This window comes from Trachurus trachurus (assembly GCF_905171665.1).
Source record: "Trachurus trachurus genome assembly, chromosome: 9".
Lineage (NCBI taxonomy): Eukaryota > Metazoa > Chordata > Actinopteri > Carangiformes > Carangidae > Trachurus > Trachurus trachurus.
In genome coordinates, this window is record NC_139895.1 from 21,536,520 (window position 1) to 21,555,663 (window position 19,144).

At 42.9% G+C, this 19,144-nt stretch overlaps 1 protein-coding gene across 3 annotated transcripts; it reads right to left on the reverse strand.

Moving 5' to 3' along the window:
• Positions 1-1,753: 1,753 nt before the first annotated feature.
• Positions 1,754-19,000, reverse strand: LOC310991133 (ubiquitin-associated protein 2-like). Of its 3 annotated transcripts, XM_083978726.1 has the most exons (30): positions 18,885-19,000; positions 17,300-17,437; positions 16,952-17,029; positions 16,680-16,790; positions 16,018-16,177; positions 15,618-15,695; positions 14,808-14,871; positions 14,499-14,587; positions 13,891-13,943; positions 13,674-13,738; positions 12,991-13,210; positions 12,603-12,861; positions 12,346-12,480; positions 11,574-11,710; positions 10,871-11,118; positions 10,403-10,652; positions 10,217-10,256; positions 9,835-9,961; positions 9,535-9,592; positions 9,182-9,404; positions 8,408-8,499; positions 7,926-7,976; positions 7,138-7,216; positions 6,637-6,837; positions 5,214-5,387; positions 4,289-4,393; positions 4,165-4,197; positions 3,758-3,831; positions 3,342-3,533; positions 1,754-2,600 (listed from the first exon to the last, which is right to left on the reverse strand). In XM_083978726.1, the coding sequence occupies exons 2-30, from the start codon at positions 17,393-17,395 to the stop codon at positions 2,505-2,507; spliced, it is 3,588 nt and encodes a 1,195-aa protein (XP_083834852.1). In that variant the 5' UTR covers positions 17,396-17,437; positions 18,885-19,000; the 3' UTR covers positions 1,754-2,504. The 3 variants fall into 3 exon arrangements, with proteins under 3 accessions (XP_083834852.1, XP_083834853.1, XP_083834854.1); XM_083978727.1 differs by lacking the exon at positions 4,165-4,197; XM_083978728.1 differs by lacking the exons at positions 4,165-4,197; positions 4,289-4,393.
• Positions 19,001-19,144: the final 144 nt, after the last annotated feature.

The window sequence follows — 19,144 nt, forward strand, 5'->3', positions numbered from 1 at the left end:
GTCCACTGTGCTCCAAGCATGGAAGCCTTACAATACAGATGGCACCATGACCAGGTCCTCAGGCGAAGAAGTTGAGTGGGCCAGGCGTTCCCACCCCTCCAATAGAGCTAGCTAGTGAACAGCCAAAAACATCTGCTGCAAGAACATCAGCAGCTATGCAGGCCTCCACGAAGGACTGGAAATTGTTGGTGGACCTCGAGCAACAACTGAAGCTCCCTAGCTACATTGCAACCACCACCCTGAGACCAGATATGGTTCTCCTGTCTGAGTCCACCAAGAAGTGGTTTTGTTGGAGTTAATGGTTTCTTGGGAAGACCGCTTGCCAAGCATACTCTCAAAGGCCTCTTCCAGCAGTTGGGTGGAGAGCCAGGTGTCTCCAAACAGAGGTCGGATGCGGTGGATTCGCAGCCCGACCTCTGTCCTCCAGAGCCTTCAGCAATTTGGGCATTGAAGGAGCAAGGAAAAGGGGAACCATCCACAATACCACCACAGCAGCAGAGAGGCTCAAGATGCCTCATCTGGTCACAAGCTGGGGCTTGATCACCCCCAGCTGGGCCGCTGGGAGGAGAGTGTATGATGTAGAAAGACCCGAAACGCTCGATGAATCCAGGAACATCACTGAAGATGTGACCAGTAGCATCAATGAATGTACTGTATGTGCTCAGTTGTATGGCACTGACATTATTTTTTATTAAACTAGGAAAGCCCAACTATTTAACAGCCTTATTCCAAGAAAGCTCCCCAGACATTAGTGTACACCCTCCACACTCCACCTGCATTACTTCAGAATGGAAAATGGGGCTCAGACAGTCCAAAGCATGGGATGACATCATGGTTTAACTTAAACATACCATTGTCTTTCTGCATCTATTGACCCTCATTCTGCATTAATGCATATCTTAATGCACGGGATGATTACTGTTACATCGCATCTCATTGAAACCACTTAACTGTATTTCTCTTTTCATAGTTAAACTTGCAGATTTTCCTGTGCAATGTTATTTAATTAAAAAACCGTTTTGCTCTTTCTTTTAATTTGTTGCTAGGTTTTTATTAATAGCATCATAAAATGTGTATGGCATGGGGGGTGGGTGGGGGGATTGTATCCTATGATGGATTCAGTATAATGAGACCTACAGTATGTCTCACTCATGCTGGGCCACCATATGGCCAACTGGCTTAAATGACTAGAGAATAGTTATCGCAACCAGATTACAAAATATTTTTGTTTTATTCGTGTTGCTAAGATGCTTGATCTCTCCAAATTTGTACAATGTACAGTAGAACCACATTATGTAAAAAAAACATTTTTTTCCATGGATCCTCGGGGAGGAGTGAGAATAAGTGACGATACAGATTTCATTTAACTGCTGAATCACCTTTTTTTGTTGTTATTGGCATCAGTTCCATCCATCAATATAACTTTACATAAAACTGGATGATATTGTTTACATCTCCCATGTTACCATGGTTGTTTTAAACTGGTCTCAAAAGAGGAATGAGTTTGAAAAAAAGCAATAGCTTTTCACTTAAAGGACTGACTTACCGGTAGATACATTTCATCATTCATCTTTTGACTTTTTACTGTATTTTCTACTTATGTCTGGACCTCTATTATAAATGAGGGTCTGTCAATGTGTTTGAGAACATAAATAAATGATTATCTGCAATTAAACATTAAATCAGATTGAATTTCAAAGACAGTCAAAAGGGTGTGCAAATAGAAAAACAAGAGTCAAGACAAGAGTTCCAACTGCTCAGAACTTTTATTTCGCGGGAAATGAGGGTTAAAATTAAATTAAAATATAAAATTTAGATGGACAGGTCTGTCGTTAAAGGGAAGGTGTGACACAAGGAGAGTGGGCAGCCCTACAGAAGAAGGGAGGGAGAAAGGCAGGAGGGGAAAGAAAGGACGCTACAAAATAAAGTTTGGAGGGATGACCCGGTCATTCAGGATGTATAAAAAGGAAAAAGAAAAAAAAAGGAGACAGATGCAGTTAGTTATTATAAACCCCACCCCCATCTGAAATGTCCTCAAATGCAATCAGTGCTATAGCTCTCTCCTTTTCCTTTTTCTGGTTTCTTCCAGGAAATTTTTGATCATTTTTCTTCTTCACTCGCTCTCTCACCATCAACTCATTCTGTCTTAATGTAACATCTTTTCCTGCAGTTTTGAAAAAAGTAAACAAAAAGTCCTTCAAAAATAAAATGCAGCAACCACATTTCATGTTCTACTATTACATATACAGTATATATATATATAAATACATACATAAATATCTTACATGTACAACCAATTTTGAAAAGGGGGGAAGAGAGAACCCAAAAGACTTATGAGGACTTGTGGAGGTGGGGGGAGCAGGGCAAAGAGGCCCAAGGTTGCTCATTGTGAGGGTAGTGTGTCTTTCGGTTTGCTTTTTTTGTTTTAGCTTTACACACACACGCCTGCACGCGCACACACATACACACAGCCTTTTGGGGGAGGAGGGAGTGGGATGCATTCCTCAGTTGGCCCAGTAGGGAGAGCTGCCATAGCTGGACTTGCTGCCTTGGGTTTTCTGCTGCATGCTGCTGGACTGACTGCGCTGTCCAGGACCACCCTATGAAGAACAACAAGTCACTTTTGTTAATCATGTGTAAGATAACGACCAACGGGGTTTTCTTTTTAAATTAAACATTTCCAACCAGTTAAATTGCCGTTTCCAACTGTGGCACCTTTCCAAGAACTTTCTGAGTGACTAAGCTTCGCCACAACATCTACCACAGGAACCTACAGAACCAGTTTTGGTTCTTGGGTGTGGTTCCTGCTCCTGACAATTATCTGTCTAGGAATTACTTTTGATAGCCAAGGAATTATTAGGGTTGGAACTGAACTTTAACAATTTACAGCCTTCACTCGGGTGCTGCTTGTCAGCACTGAAATGATTCATCATGGAGGTGTCTTTCAATTTCATGACATTTAAACATACTGTATTGCAATTGAAACACGGTGCAGGGAACTTAAATTCTGCATGATTTTCCCCTTTGTTGCAATTTCCAAATAAGGTGGTATGATAAGCAGATCATTTCAAATAACTGAATTAAAAAATATAATCTGGAGTCTTGTGTACAAATAACATTGTTTAATCCACCACATTTCTTGAGGAGTTTTAAAAACGCAACAAAATGACCACAGGGATTTTTAGTAGTTTTCTTTAGTCTAGATCTTGTTTTGTGGACAGTTTGGTCATAAATTCCAATATAGGTGTTAAATACTGCAGGAACACAAACTGGTCATCAAATTCACTAATTTTGTGATACCGTAGATGGGATGTGATGTATAAATAGAGACTTCAGTCTACCTGTCCGTCCTGTGTGAGGTGATGGTGTAGCAGCTGGGAGTGGGGCTGTTGGTGCGGTGGCAGGATGTGCAGGAAGGGAGCAGGGGCGTAGCCAGGGGCACCCCCGGGATTCAGGGGTCCTGTTCCCCCGAGCGCTGAAGGTAAGCTGAAGGGAGGCGGTGTCCCTGTGTGGAAGCCCTGCTTGTCGAATGACTGATGAGGAGAACCAAGAGAAGACAAGAGATTAAATTCAGCAAATACAAGAGGTTTAGAAATAAATCCAATACAAATCATGCACATCTGAAAAGCTCTTGCCTATGCAAACGTGATACTCAAGGGGATCTGATGTTGATGTGTACAGTTTTAATTAAGAAAATTAATTGCAGGAGAGGTCTCGTGTCTCTAGTGTGATTCAAAGTCTTATCTAAGTTTCTCACCTGTGTTTTACTGTAGATTGAACCTCCCATGTCAGGTACTGCTCCACTGGTACCTGACCCCGACAGTCCTGGTGCTGAGAGGAGAATGAAGAGAAGGAAAAAGGACGGGATAAAGGAAAAGATTGGGATTTAAGAGGGAGGGGAGGAAAGCAAAAAAGAATGATAAAGAAGAGGGGAAAACCAAGGGGTTAATAGGGAAGAAGAACAATTCTGTCACTTCACTGCTGATGAGTGAATATTAAGCACTGAATGTTAATTTCCACGGTTAGTAGGAGGGGGGCCGGCCAGTAGGAAGAAGCATATTTAGTGAGGAGGCGCAGAGGCATGTTTCTCACTTATTTCCGCTTTTTGGCGTGTATCCATTTATGTGCACGTCAGAGTGCAACCACAAACATGCATATACACACCTTTCTCCAGAACACTCTTGACGGTAGAATCATCTGCAATTGTGAGTACATCCGTTTTTCCCATAGGAAAACGCCCACTGACTTTCTGTGTGTTGTTAGATTGTGCGCACAAGTGTGTGTGTACCTTTCCCTGGGCCGCTGCCCGCTGACTTGGCCTGTGACTGGACAGAGCCTCCGTACCCTCCCTTACTGTACTCCCCAGCGTGGGCTTGAGACAGGTCATCAAAGGCTGAAGGAGGTGAAGGACGGAAAGTACAGAAGAAGAAAGGAGGCAGAGCGAGCAGAGGAGAGAGGGAGGGGGTAGGAAGAGAAAGATGGGGTAACAGATGAGGTTTAAGAGAAGAAAAGGAGGAGGAAAGAAGTCGGGAATAGAAGAGAGAAGGGGGCATGGGAGAGAGAGGCAGTAAGGTAAACCTGACTAAAATAGCAGCTGTGTCTATAATGAGCCATGTCCAACTTCAGCAGGGGGTTTGAGCTATGCATGCAGCACAAGCAAAAAACACAGGCCCAACTCCACACGCACATGCAGCATTTGTGTACATGTATAAAGGGTTGAAAGTTGATTTCCCTGTTGCCTCCTTAATTTATCAAAACTCATTTCTGCCATGGTCTTTGTGCGCACACCTCATGTCTTTCTCCCAAAACCTGTACTTGTAAAACACAGCTGTGACAAACTGTTGCGGTACATGAGACACCAAAAAGCACTGCGTCTGTGTTTGACACACCCTATCTTGTCAGGCTCTTCAAGTTGATCAAGAATCCCTCTAAACTACTTTTTATGCCAAGTTTTTTTTGTGACAGGTTGTGATACTGATGCAGTGTGTTTGAAAGTAACTCAAACAAACCTGTGGTCACACTTCAAATACACGCACAGGCTGAAGCCATTTAAATCAATTAAAAGTTGAAGTAAAAACTGCTGGGAATAACCTTCATGTTAAAATAAATTCCTAACAATCACGTAACTTTGAAGGAAATGTGCCGTGTTAGTCATCTGACAACAAAAATCCATCAGTGACAGACACAGCCCTCTTGTGTAATGCTCCTCTTACCTGCGCCGTATGCGTGCTGTCCGTAACTGGGCTGATGCTGTTGGTGATACTGATTGGAGGGGTTGGCCAGGCCCATTGTAGGTTGTTTGGCCGAAGCAGGAGGCACAAAGACGGTGGGACCATACTGAAAGGCTGAAGGAACCCCAGGCACACCAGCGTAGGCATATGGCAGACCTGTAAGTCAGTCAAGTGTGGTGTCAAGTGTGAGGAACACAAATTGCCATACAAATGTGCATTAAGTGGTTGCTTTTGGATGTACCCCAGGCCAGGACAGACCTTGGCAAAACATCATTCTCCTACCATGCACCATGGTCTTGGAATCATTTACAAAAAGTTCTTAACTTAAAAACATTTGTACCTGTGAGTGACTTCAAGTGTATTATAAAGAATGCAGTGAGGGAAGAGTTTCATTGTTTTTCCTTGTATGAACTGTGTGTGAGTATCTGAGTTTTGTTTTATATCTTGTATGGACTGATTTTACATGGCTGCTACCATGGCCAGGGGTCTCTTGTAAAAGAGATCTCAATGGGACTCAGCTTTAATCAGTGTCTCAGCATGTTTGGCAGATATCATGTTTGATCAGAACCTACTAAAACACAGTCATCATCAACACTGAAACGCTGCATAGAGTGAGCAATGACCTCAGTGCAATACATCTTCAGCTCAGTGTTTCTATACACAGAGGCTTGATGAAGATATTACACAACTACCGTAGTCACTTGAGGCAGATACCATCATCCATCTATATTTAGTGATACAACCATCATTTCCTTGTATGAACTGTGTGTGAGTATCTGAGTTTTGTTTTACATCTTGTACGGACTGATTTTACATGGCTGCTACCTTGGCCAGGGGTCTCTGTAAAAGAGATCTCAATGGGACTTCCTGGTAGCCTAGAAATCTAGACGCACCCTAGCGGCAGCAAATATATTTGCTACGCAGGTGGGTCTAGAAACATGACAAGATGGCTTTGGCAAAGGAATCGTTTGAATCGGCGTTGGCATCAACTTTGAAAGAATGAAAACATGTCATTTTCTTTAAAAGTTGAGCAAGAAACTGCACTGAAGTCATTTCGAAGGAGGATGTATTTGGTGTTTTGCCGAATCAAATCATCCTGCTCTTTGCTCTGATTAGTCGTAGCGCTACCCTAGGCAGTTTGAAAGACAGCTTTCATCCCGCCCCCTGGATTGAGCCGAGGTCTACCGGTCGTTACCAGACTATACATTTTAATGATATAGACTGGCTTGTCAGGCTAATTTACTGGTTAAATAAAAAGGTAAATAATAATAAAAATCTTTTAACACGATAATGTTGAAGTTAGATTTCACAGCTTGTGATCTGGCGCTTACATTTGCATGAGGTGTCAAGTGCATGGATGATTTTATCAGAGAGGAATTTGGACAAGATCTGTGCTTTTACATACCAGTGTATCCGTAGCCAGGGGGCAGAGGGGGGTTTAGGAAGGCCTGGTTCTGTGCCTGCTGACCCTGGCTCTGACCCGTGCCCTGGCCCTGTGTCCCTGCCTGTGGTGCCTGCTGGGGCTGTGACTGCACTCCACCAGTGGACAGGCTGGTCGGTGGAGCTGGAGACGAAGAGTCATTCCTACCAAACTTTGTTGCCTCTCCTGGATGGAAAACATGGGTAAGAAAAGATTGAAGTTGCAGAAGTGCATCTAAATAAAAATATTGCCAAACAGTTTACATGAATTGGTAAAGAAGCCATTGAATTAAGAAAAAGACTTCTGTCTTGTCATAAATCAACTTAGTATACTCAAATCCATGAGTGGCTATACAAGCAGCATCAACAGATGCAAATATTGATGTAAAAAGATTATCAGAGTCACTTGACAGTCCTTTTCAAAACACAATACAAGATCAGTGTGCATAATGTCAGAAGCTACAGTTCAATGTAGAAACTGATTTACCAGAATACGGATTATTGGCCATGGCATCTCTTCCAGGCATAGCAGCTGTAGTACCGGGGAATGTTACACCATAATAATCCTGCAGGAAAAATAAATAAAAAATGACTACGCTAAACACAATGTTTTCTATTGACACTGGCATTAGATACAATAGGTAAGTGCATAGAAATCACATTTAGTCCCTTTACTTAAAGCAGAAGTAAGTGATATATTTGTGTTAATATAAGTCTTAAATAGTTATATCTTCCGACAGCAATCACTTACATAGAGTGTTTGGACTGAAACACGGGTCTCTCAGTCCCTCTGCTCTGCTCTGAGCCGAGGAGAAAACATTTATCGTATCCTACAGTTTTTATCCAATGAGGAGAGAGAACGGCATGCAGGGCTGTGTGTGCAGCCAAGGAACGCCGTGAATGTGGTGACGTAGGGACGAGGACTGTTATGGTGCGTTCAAGGAAACTCGTATTTTTCCGACCGTGAAGTCGTACCAGTTCGATCTGGTACGAGTTCACCGGTCGGAAGTTACGAGTGGCCGTTATAGTGACTTTCACCGGTAAAACAGGTCGGAAAAACACGAGTGGGTTGCCTGAAACGCTACAAAGTCGTAAGTTGTGACTTGAAGCTGTAATTTACGATTTCAAAAGCCTGCCTGGAATGCAGCATTAGCGAAAACGACCGGACCACTTACTTCTGCTTTAAGATAAGCCAAAACTCAGTAAAACATAGACTGCTAATAAAAAGACAAGAATCAAAGTAATATGCAGCAGGGTATATGACAGAAAACTCACCATAGGAAGGCGAGACTGCAGCATTTGCAAGTCCTCATATCCATAGATCTGCTGTTGAAATAAAACAAAAACAAAAAGGAGGGAGAACAAGTGATTGTTTAGTGCCATAATGAAGCCACTATTAAGCACATCAATGTGGGCAAACTCTATTTTAGTTTTATTCTCAATCCAGGTTCAGTTAAACTCAGCTTTAATAAGTGTCTCAGCATGTTTGGCAGATATCATGTTTGATCAGAACCTACTAAAACACAGTCATCATCAACACTGAAAAGCTGTATAGAGTGAGAAATGACCTCAATGCAATAAATCTTCAGCTCAGTGTTTCTATACACGGAGACTTGATGAAGATATTGCACGACTAGTCACTTGAGGCAGACACCATCATCCACCTATATTTAGTGATACAACCATCATTTCCCTTAAACAAAACCAGAGCACTGGCAAGTACAAATAGGTTAATAAATTAGGAATGTAGTTTTTACCGGGTAAGCAGGGAGCAAGCCACCAGGGCCCATGATGTACTGGTTTGCCAGGAGAGGCGGCACTCCTTGGGCCAAGTTGGGAGGAGCTTTACCTAGGGAACAATGAGGAACAGACTTGAGTGAAAGAAACTCAGTGTACAATCAGTGATGAGTTTTCTTGTTACGTATGTATGGACAGAGTTATGTAGTCTTGGTTGAGTATCAAAATAGCCTTAACATATTTTCTAAGAATAAACACTGCCCATCCCAAAAAGTGTTTCAGCTGGCAAAAACTTATTTAACCCTAACTGATGCAGTCTCATTTCTTAAACAACCATGTTGGAAGACATCTTATAGTGGTGGAAACGATGTTGATCTGTTTCAAATTATTGGCATGCATCAAGAAAATAAAACATCTAAGGAGATTGCTGAGACTAAAATTGGGTTAAGAACTGTCCAATGCATTATTAAACTGAAAGGATAATGGAGAACCATCATCTCCAAGGAAGAAATGCGGTCCAATGTGACCAGAGTCCAGACCATCACTCCATTGAGAAGAATCTTTGAAAGATTAATGCAACTCTGGATGGAAATAAAATGTTGTGACTTTGCAGAAGCTTATGGAAACGATGCCACAGCAAATGTGTGTCATAATCAAAGCTAAAGGCAGTCTGACGAAATATTAGAGAGTGTGACTTTTTGGATGGGCAGCGTACAACAAAATGAGGAGTTGGATTTGAAGACAACATGTAGTTGTTCACCGAGATGTGACACAAGACTCAGCTGTGGACCTACCAGAGGTGGTGGTGAGCAGGGGTGCTGTGCGGCTGGCTGCGGCCGAGAGCGAGGCGTTTGTGCCGTTAGGAGTCAGGCCTGGTGCTCCAGATGGGTGAAGACCATTGATGGCTGAGCTGCTGACAGCCATGGGGATTGAAGGACTGGGATTGACAATTTGGCTGGACGATGAAGAATAGGCGTGGAGGTTTCCACTGCCACTACTGCTGTCGTCGTTACTCATCTGTTGATACAGGACAATAGAGGGTGTGTGATAGGAGAACTAGCATGGGTGTCTTCCCAAAAAATACATTTTCTCCAAAGCCTCAGCAGAAGAACTTTGTATCTATTTCAATGTGCGTACACACACTTACCGTCAGGGATGAACTTGTGGTGAGGGCCGAGACAGATGAGTGACTACTGGTCACATGACTAAAATGGAAAAAGAGTGATTGTGTCAGTCTGCTAAAATCTCACGAAGCCACAAAAGCAAATCACCCAGGAAGCATGGACACAAGGATGGGAGATTCAGTCAAAGATGTTTCCACATTGCAAGATTAGGATATGTGCTTGTAACCATCATTATCTCCAGACACACAAAAGGCTCATGTGAAAACAAAACAATCACTGAGCAGTATAAAATATCTATGATATAGATCTGAACCAGTCCTCACCTGCTGAGCGAAGGAATGGGAGCCGAGTGGGAAGGTGTGACTGCAGGGGAAGGGATGTGGTGACCAGGTCCACTGTCACTCGTCATAACAGGAGACCCTGTCTTCACTGTCCTAGTTGATGACGTAGCTAGTTTAAATAAATAAAAAGATATCAATTACATTAATAATTCTTTTGGTAGGAGGAATGCAATTGAATCAGTTGTTGAATCAGTTTAAAAAAAGCACAACACTGAGTGGGTCCAGTTCTTTATCAAACATCAGCTTTCACAAATGACTCTTTCCACTCCCCACCAGATGCTTTTAACAATCAATATCTACTATTAGATCTAGTTTTGAATACTGCAGTGAGTTCTCGAGAACTGATGACGCTTAGAGTACTTACTGTCCTGTGTGCTGTGTGCCTTCATCCCGCTGTAGCCGTTCTATGAGAAGACAACATTTTCAAAATCTAGGCTTTGACATTTGGCTTTTTGTCAGGTATTATGATGACACCAAAATTTCAGCAGTTGTGTACATCGTTCTTTTTTTTCATGTAGAGTACAAACAGAAAAATAATGTTTATACTCACTGTGAGGGGTCCACCAGCGGCCGATGAGATGTCTTTGCTCTGTGAGAAGCCGAGATGTGGTGGCAGGGACCTTGGGCCACTGCTCTCCACGCGGCTGGCTGGGGTGGGGGCTGCAGAAGAGGGTGGTGCGGCTGCACTGGGAAGACCCATGGAGGGTGAGGGCGTCGCACTGGGTAAGCCCAAAGATGGTGAGGGGAAGTTGGGATCCGACACAGCTGATGGTAAGCTGGGCATGTTGCTCATGTGGTCACTATTCAATGACATGAGAAAGGTAGTTTGGGGTGAGACACATGAATATACATATGACACATGCAATTTCTAACAGTCTTTCTTTAAACTCATTTAGCTAATTCACAAATGTGTTCCCCTGGCAGCAGTCAATGCTCTGCTTTATGCAATGGTCCCTTTCCTCAAATAAACAGACAAAACCCATGTTTCCAACTTAAAACACCTCCTACACACACACACCTCACAGATCCTGGCTTAGAGAACAGGCTGCTCTGTGGCTGCTGTGTGGGAACTGCAGTAGGGGCAGACATGGGTGCTGGAGCTACTGGTGCTGGAGCCTGAGCGGGGGCTTGTTCCCTGGTCATCTCCATCTGTCCCATGTCTACTGCTGAACTAGCAGCCTCGGAACCAAAGTCTAGAGCTCCAAACTGCACATTCAGGCCAGATATATCTGCTGAGCCGGGCATCTCCACTGCTGACGACGGGATCTGAGGTAGACAAACAGGCAAATACGTAAAATCAATTACATTTTTTTGGTTTGTAAATCATATAAATAATAGGAACCGAACTATTTATAATGTGTGCACTTCAAATTAGTCAAAAATGACTTGACCACACCTTAGTCAACTTCTATTTTTTTAAAAAGCCACGATTTAAGCAGCAAGCATGTTTTGATGGCTTACAGTTGAGATGTGAGAAGTAAAATTGGAAATTGACTGCACGTTTGCACCTTTTATCTTCGCTGAGCTTATATTTCTGATTATAAGAGGTGTAGTCATGGAGGTGGACTTAAGATCTTTTAGAAAATAAGATGTTTGTCCTGTCGAACATGTTACAGAGACATGGTAAAGAACCTATTGCCCTGCAAGTAACGGTGCTCTTTTGTTTCCCATGAAGATTAAGATGTGTTTTTACTGACAAGGTTCAGACAAGACAGCAGTACCTTCGAGGGAGGTGGCACTCTGCGTCTTTGTGTCTTAAGCTGCCGCTGTGGTGGTTCTGTGATGGGAGGCTCCATGCCTGGCAGCTTCACCCCTGGAGAAGCTCCGTCTCTTACAGCAGCGACGGAGGACTCGTGACCTGAAGGAGATTGAGGGTGAAAACAGGAGTTGCCAATCAGAACATGTTACAGTACAGATGATGTTAAAGTGGTGTCACTACTCGGGACAAAAAGTTTTCTTTCCTTTTCAAATGTGGTTACAGTCCATAAACAAAGGGTTACATTTGTTAGTTGGCAGTTACCGATATCCTTACATAATTTACTCAATCATCAAAATGAAAATAAAATCAACTGAAAAAAAGACTGGTATCTATGTAAAATACAAAAGTTGTGGTATAAAGTGCTAGTATAAAACAGAGTGTCCAAGCCTTAACTAATGGATGGACAGAGTGAAGGAAATAATGGAAAAGACGACATTCTCTCAGATCTAGAGGAGCGACCTTTCTCAGGAAATGGGAGAAATGGACTGCTTTTATCAAAACAATTTAGGATGCTACACATTAACAAGTAAAGACACTGGACATTGAATATAGGATTATCAACAGAGGAGCCCCCATGTTTTTGTTTTGTTTTATTTCCTTGACATCTTGTTGTCAACTTGTTTTCTTGAAAATACTAAATAAAAAAGTATCAACAAAAAATAAAATAAACTCAACTGATGATGCAGACCACGACAACTTTAATGCTATAATATGATACAGTTCTGCAGTCCTACCTGGGGGTGTGGGGACCTGTGGTGCATGTGACTGAGACAGCCCCAGATCTGTGGTGGAAAGGATGGTGGACTGCTGTTGCCTCTGAGCCAACTGGCTGAGCACTGCTGATGGCTCTGGTTGAAGCTTGATCTCCACTGAAGAGATTGGGGATCAATTTAAATATTTATTGGACAACAGTACACTGTATCCTTGCGTTGTACACAATTACTTTAAAATTTGATTGTCTTAATTTTTCCATTTACTGAGATAAACTTACAGTGTTGGGCAGTAACAGGGCCGTTCTCCACTCGCTGAGCCTTCATGTCCACAGAGGGAGAGGAGGCAGGAGCAGGACTTTGCATCGGAGGTGGCCCTGCGTCTTTGGAAACAGTACTGCTGCTGGCGGCAGTGGATAACGTCTGATTGGCTCTTTGACCAAGCCGAGGCCCGTTGAGCTGTTCTGATGTCCTGATGTCAGAGGCAGGTGTCGGCTTAGGTGCGTTCAGAGAGCCAAAACCAGAACCCAGGACTGAAGACTGAGAGGGTGAGAAGAAAAGCAAGAAGAGGTTACACCAATAACATATCCCAAATGTGTAGGAGTACAACATATGTAAAGGATGCTGATGCTTGCAAATGTTTATGGGTGTATGCATCGCTTTCTGTACCAGTGCAGCGTGTGCGTAGGTGGTACTAGCAGAGGCGGCATGGGCATAGCTGTTGGCTGTGGCGTGTGCGTAGCTGTGTGTTGCAGTGCGTCCATTGTGGTGAGAATTGGTAAACACCAGGCTTTGGGCCAAATCCTCTGCTGAGGGGCCCTCGACTATTGCCCCCAAGTCAGAGTCCATGGGACCCCCTGCCTTTGGCAGTAGGCTAGCCAGGTCCACACTGAAGAGAGGCAAGAGACAAGAGAACTGGAGTTACAGGTTTGGTGAGGAGGATTGACAGCACAGATCTTAAGTCACGCTACAAAATACTAGGGATGGGCATTTCAAGCAAAAGCACTATTGGATTATCACCGGGAACTAACCGACCATTCTTCAAATATTGTCAATCACTAACTATAACCCAAAGTCTGTCCAAAGTCCTTGAAGAGTTTTAGCTGCAGCTCAGTTTCATTTGTTTTTTATTTGACAGAGTTCCACACAGAACTTTCCAATGGCTGTAGTCATCTTTCCATGTTTCTCCTTATTCTGCGATAGTAAAAAGGGAACAACTACATTTTTTCAGACAAGACGTAGTCTCATAAACTATTTAATTTGTTTTAATTGAATGATTGCCCATCCCTACAAAACACAGCTCATTTCTTGTACTGTTGTAAACTGCCTGGAGTTCGGGCAGGTTGTCTTACTTGTGTCCAGGTGTGATGTGGCTTGCTGGAGCAGAAGAGGCAGTGAATACTTTGGTCTCAGACAACTGTAAGAAAAGGAAAATACAGCCATTCAAATAAATACAGGTATAACACCAAAAGCCAACACCGATCATTCCAGGCCAGTGCTGATTTAAAGCAAACCAATTACAAAACTTTGTACGAAGCCATTTCAAATCATTAAAAAGTGATGCCTTACATCCTCATTCCAGTCCTCTGAAGCCCAGTCTTCCAGATTGCCTGCCCATGTTCCTAAAGGAAAGAAATGTCAGCAACAGTCAATTTCCCAAAAGACGGTGGCAGAAAATATTTGATTTGTTTATTTCTACTTGAATTCTGATTTTATTTGGGACCTAACAACCTGAAATTTGAACATTTTGCCAACTCTGGATATGTGAATGCTGGACAACGCTGATGCTTATGATTCATTAAGCTATTGCATAGCAAAAGCAGGAAATGATCAAAACACAACATCTTTCAATAGGCAGGTTTCCACTGCAGGAGTTCCTGGTAAAAGGAGGGGGTAGGAACCTCTACAGGAACCGTCCTCTCGGTGGCCGTGTCTCCACTGCAGACAGGACCCACCGGGCTCTTATGGCGACGAGTGACAGCCCCACCAGGACTTTTTCAGGGCCGATCTGAGTACCTACCCCTAGGCAGGGACTCCGTTCGGCCCTGTAAAGGTTCCTGTAAACAGCCCTGTCGGGGAGGTTCCTGCAGTGGAGACACTCACCAACGGGGCTGGCCCCGTAAAATTACCCTGAAGTTCCTGCACTGGAAACGCGCGTATTCTGTCATTTTCCTTACCAGTTCCCTCAGCAGGCTCGTTGCCATCCCCCTCCCATGTCTCCTGGCGGGCTCCAGAGTTAGCCGTGTAGTCAGCCGGATTGAAGGTGCTGAAAATGTAGAGGAAGGAAAGGGAAAGCAAGCAAAGTAAACTTAAGAGAAAGTTTTCTGACCAACAACTTGAAACTGGAAAATATTTAGTAATTTCTTTAAAAAGGAGATTCAGAAATTTGGTTCTTTTCCACATATTTGTTTTTAAGATATGTGCTTGTAATCAACATCACCACCTCCTCATTCTCATTCAGACTTACACTAAACACAGATTCTTACCCCATTCCCTGGGTGGAGAACCGGTTACCAGCAGCTGCTCTGCCTCGACCACGAACCCCTGCCCCTGAGGACACAAACAGAACAACCAGATGACCTCTGGCTGACTGGTCCTTTCAGCCTCAACTCTTCATTAAGCATTTTTTAACGAAAGTATCAAACTCCCATAGATCATCAGCAGCAAGTTTTCTGAGAAAACATTGACCCTTGTCATTTATTAGAAAACAGTTTTCATTTAAAATGATAGCTACAGACATGCGTCTAGTTTTATTTTCCTTTGCACCTATCTTTCCCTTATGATTTAGCATTGCTTTAGAATATTCCAACTAAATAAGTAATGCAGTGCACAGTCATTGTTCTACAAAACCTCCTTCCCACCTTCTCCAATCTTGTTATCTATCGACAACTCCCCCCCAACACACTCTCACACTCAAGCAGCTGCAGGGACTAAGCACATTCCTCACATGTTCACTGCAGCAATACTCTAAATGCCTGCAGACACAAATAGATACGTTTCCAGCTACATCACCAAAACATCCACAATAATGTTCCTATCTAAAGAACATCAATTACAAAAACCGACAATATTAGGATTTTCTTTACTATATGCAGATGCTTGAATAAATGGTGGACTGAGAGGTTTTAGTATGAAGGACATCCATAAGGTGGACATTTTCACAGTCTACCACAGTCACATATAAACACAATATGTTTAATATGTTTTTTATCTTGCTTGTTTGACCATTCATGTTATCATGTGTTATTTTCTAACATGTTGACAATGTATCTAAAATATTAAAGATATGTTCTCACCTCTGCCACGCCCCCTGCGTCCACGGTCCCCACCCCTCTCTCCAGGAGCAACCTCAAATCCATTTTCCTCTAGCCGACCTGGAATTAAAAAAAAAAAAAAAAAACAGAGACATGGGGGTGAGACTCTGGATCAATTACTTATTACTATTGAACTGGCAGAAAAGACAGTTCAGTAGTAACCCTAACCCTGAACTTCTTCAAATTAAATCAAAAGAGAAATTAAAGTAGAAGCACATCATAGAAAAGGTGAACTGGTCAGTCCATGAGCTAACTGAACACGAATGATCAATTTCAAGGATGCAGCAAAACACAGACAAAATAGGTAAGGAACATACATCCCCAGGGTTCATGATATTCATCCCATAAACAGGACTAACATTTCCTTTTGTCCCAGTCTTACCTTCACGCCCTCTGCTGATGCCTCTGCCCCTCCTGTTGGAGCCTCCGCGTCCACGACTGGCCTCCCTCTCTCCTCCCTTCTTCTCCCTGCTCTCCTTTATCTCTGAGGGTCCTCCTTCTTTCCCAAGGTTTCGCTTCTTCCCCACAGTCTCCCAGGAGTTCTGGTGGAAGTTTAAAACAGAGCAAGTTAAAGCATAAGTAAGCGATCCGGTCGTTTTGGCTAACCTTTTGTCAGCCGATGGAGTTCGCAGCCCCCGCCCTTATCATGGATCTATTGGTCCTCGTCCCTACGTCACCACATTCACGCACATCCATTGGCTGCACACACAGCCCTTCATGCCGTTCTCTCTCCTCATTGGATAAAGGTTGTAGGATACAAGGAAGTATACAAGAAGTTTTCTCCTCAGCTTATAGCAGAGCAGAGTGACTGACAGACCCGTGTTTCGGACCAAACACTCTATGTAAGTGATTGCTGTCAGAAGATATAACTATTTAAGACTTATATTAACACAAACATTCCGCTTACTTCTGCTTTAAGTAAAACTATGTTTGCATTGTTCACGCTACTTTAATCTCTGCAAAAGCCCAAAGTACTTTCCATATGACATGTATACAAGCAGCACATTATCAATGAATGTGATTTGTGCAGTCAAAGAGTCTTACTGTGTCAGAGTGGCTCTCCAGCAGAAAATTAATGGCTCTGTTAACATCTTCGTTGCAATCATGGAGGGCTACCATGCACTCATCTTGAGTCTTCCCAGTCACTTCAATCAGCTGTGTTCATGTAAATCAGAAAAAAAAATACACACAGCATAAAGTTAGCTCATGATGCAATAAAGGCTCCAATGTCCAAGCCTTCAAGGGCATTATTATTATTATTATGCTGGGGATTCTGAGTAAATTTGTCTAAATGTGTGTTTGCACATACACATTACCTGTTTGACCTTGTCTTCGAAGTCAGCATCATTTTTGTCATAGATCATTTGGGCTAAACGAATCTGTTCTGCTGTGGCCTGGCAAATACACAGTTGCATTAAAATCAATACAACATGACAGTGACATTTCAGTGAAATACACTTTAATCCTGGTGAGGTAGTACACCATGTAGGATGGAGAACCTAAAAGTCTCTAAAAACGATTTTAAAGCATGCAATTTAAACCTTAATTCAATTTCACTTTTTAATACTATGAAAATCAAATACTGAATAAGGCTATTATATTATATATTATTTTTGAGTAGGCCTGGATGCAATAATACTGTACATATAATGGCGAAAACTCACCTGTATCTGTTTCTGTGGCTGTGTTGTTTGTGTGGTGGTGGGCAGCGTTCTGTCCCGAGTTCCCCGGGCTTGATTGCTGACCACTGAAGTCATCATATACAGTATATACAAAACAATGTATGTACAAAATAGAAAAATCTGGAAGAAGAAAAAAAGGGGGGAGAGGTCACATCAAATGACAGCCACCTGGGAGACTGGTTACATTGCATTACAAATACTAGTAAAATATAATACTGAATGCCCAATGCCAGTACAGTATTCTGAATATAAGCAGACCGTGGCTCACTGTTGTCAACTATACCATGTAAGACTATAACCCCATCTGTCGCCCCCACCTCCCCTGGTTAAATTTAGCCAGCCAAGAGGGGACTGTCCGGGTGTCAATTTACAGCCCTCCTTCAGTCTCCCACACAAAAACACCGCGAATATCCACCAGCATCAGTTATAGGCAATGCCAATTTATACGTTTTTTCAGCCACCAACGACGCCAGGACAACGTCAACCCGTTGGTATTTGACGTAAAATACCAAAACAATTACAAAATAAGATTTTAAGTCAAGATAATCGATCATTTGAGGGGTAAAAAGGCAACCACCTGCGCTGGATTAAATTATACAATATAACTGGTCGTTAGCCAATACCACCAACTGGCAATTTATCCGCATGGTAACAAAACAAACGCCATTGTCTCCCAAATAGTATGTTGCCTGACAACAAGGTACTGTTCATAGTGTATTGTGTAACGTTACCTAATGTCGTTAGTTGTTTTCATTTGTTTTTCGGTCATCCATTTCACAGTGTAAATGGCGAATGAGTAGTAATCTTATTTTGGTGGACGTTACACAAAGCTCAAACGGAAACATGAGCCGCACTGGCTAACAACGCTCACATTAGCGCTAGGTCAACTAGCTCTCGTTAGCTTTAGCTTTGCTAACTTAGCGCTCGTCTTTGTTCCGTGTGATTCCCACCATCAAGTATTAACTTACACCGGACAGACATTTATTAAAAAGCAGCGAAAAATAGTAAATGTGGCCGTCACCGGAGCCGCTGCCCAACTACAACCCAACCAAGACAAAACAAAACAATAAACAAATGCGAGGCGTGCTGAGTGGTATCCTTTTGTGTAAACCAGAGAAAAGCTAACATTAATCAGTTAACTTGAGTGGCAGACTTAGATGTCGTCAATAGCATACTAACATGACTAAATCGAAACGAAAAACGTCGTTAGTGTTTCCATCGGTTGTTGTCCTGTATTTGGTTTTTTACGACTTCTACAGGGATGCGTGGGTACAAAATCTGTCGAAAAACGCGTGGCCCTTCGAGGCTACGACAGCTATCAGCAGCATGCTAACCAACCCGGCATGTGAACGGCCCGTCCGCATACAACGCAGCGCTGCAGCCCGGATACAACGATGATGAGCTAGCGACTTAGTTAGTTTGCTAACCACCGAACAAGACGAACGGATCCTCGGAAACGGTCGATGGGCTCTCGTAAACGTATTCTAAAAATATTCGATAAGACCGTGGAGTGGCCAATAACATCGTAAAATAACAATAACTCCATGTTTTTTGTTCTTTCTTTTACCTGCTAACACGCTTCGCTCAGCCAGCAGCAGCAGATGCTGTCACGTGACCAACGGCGCCGTTGTTCAACGTTGTGACGTTGACTCCGCCAATCATAACACACGAGCTGGTCACGTGGTTCGACGCAGTCTCAATACGTACGCGTTCACGTACGGGCGGGCACGCGTTCCACTGGAGCGTTTCTCGCTGGTTTCCAAGCCGGTGTCAAATGAGAGCCAGGATTTACTTACTGTTTATGTGTCATCCACTTTTAACTATACA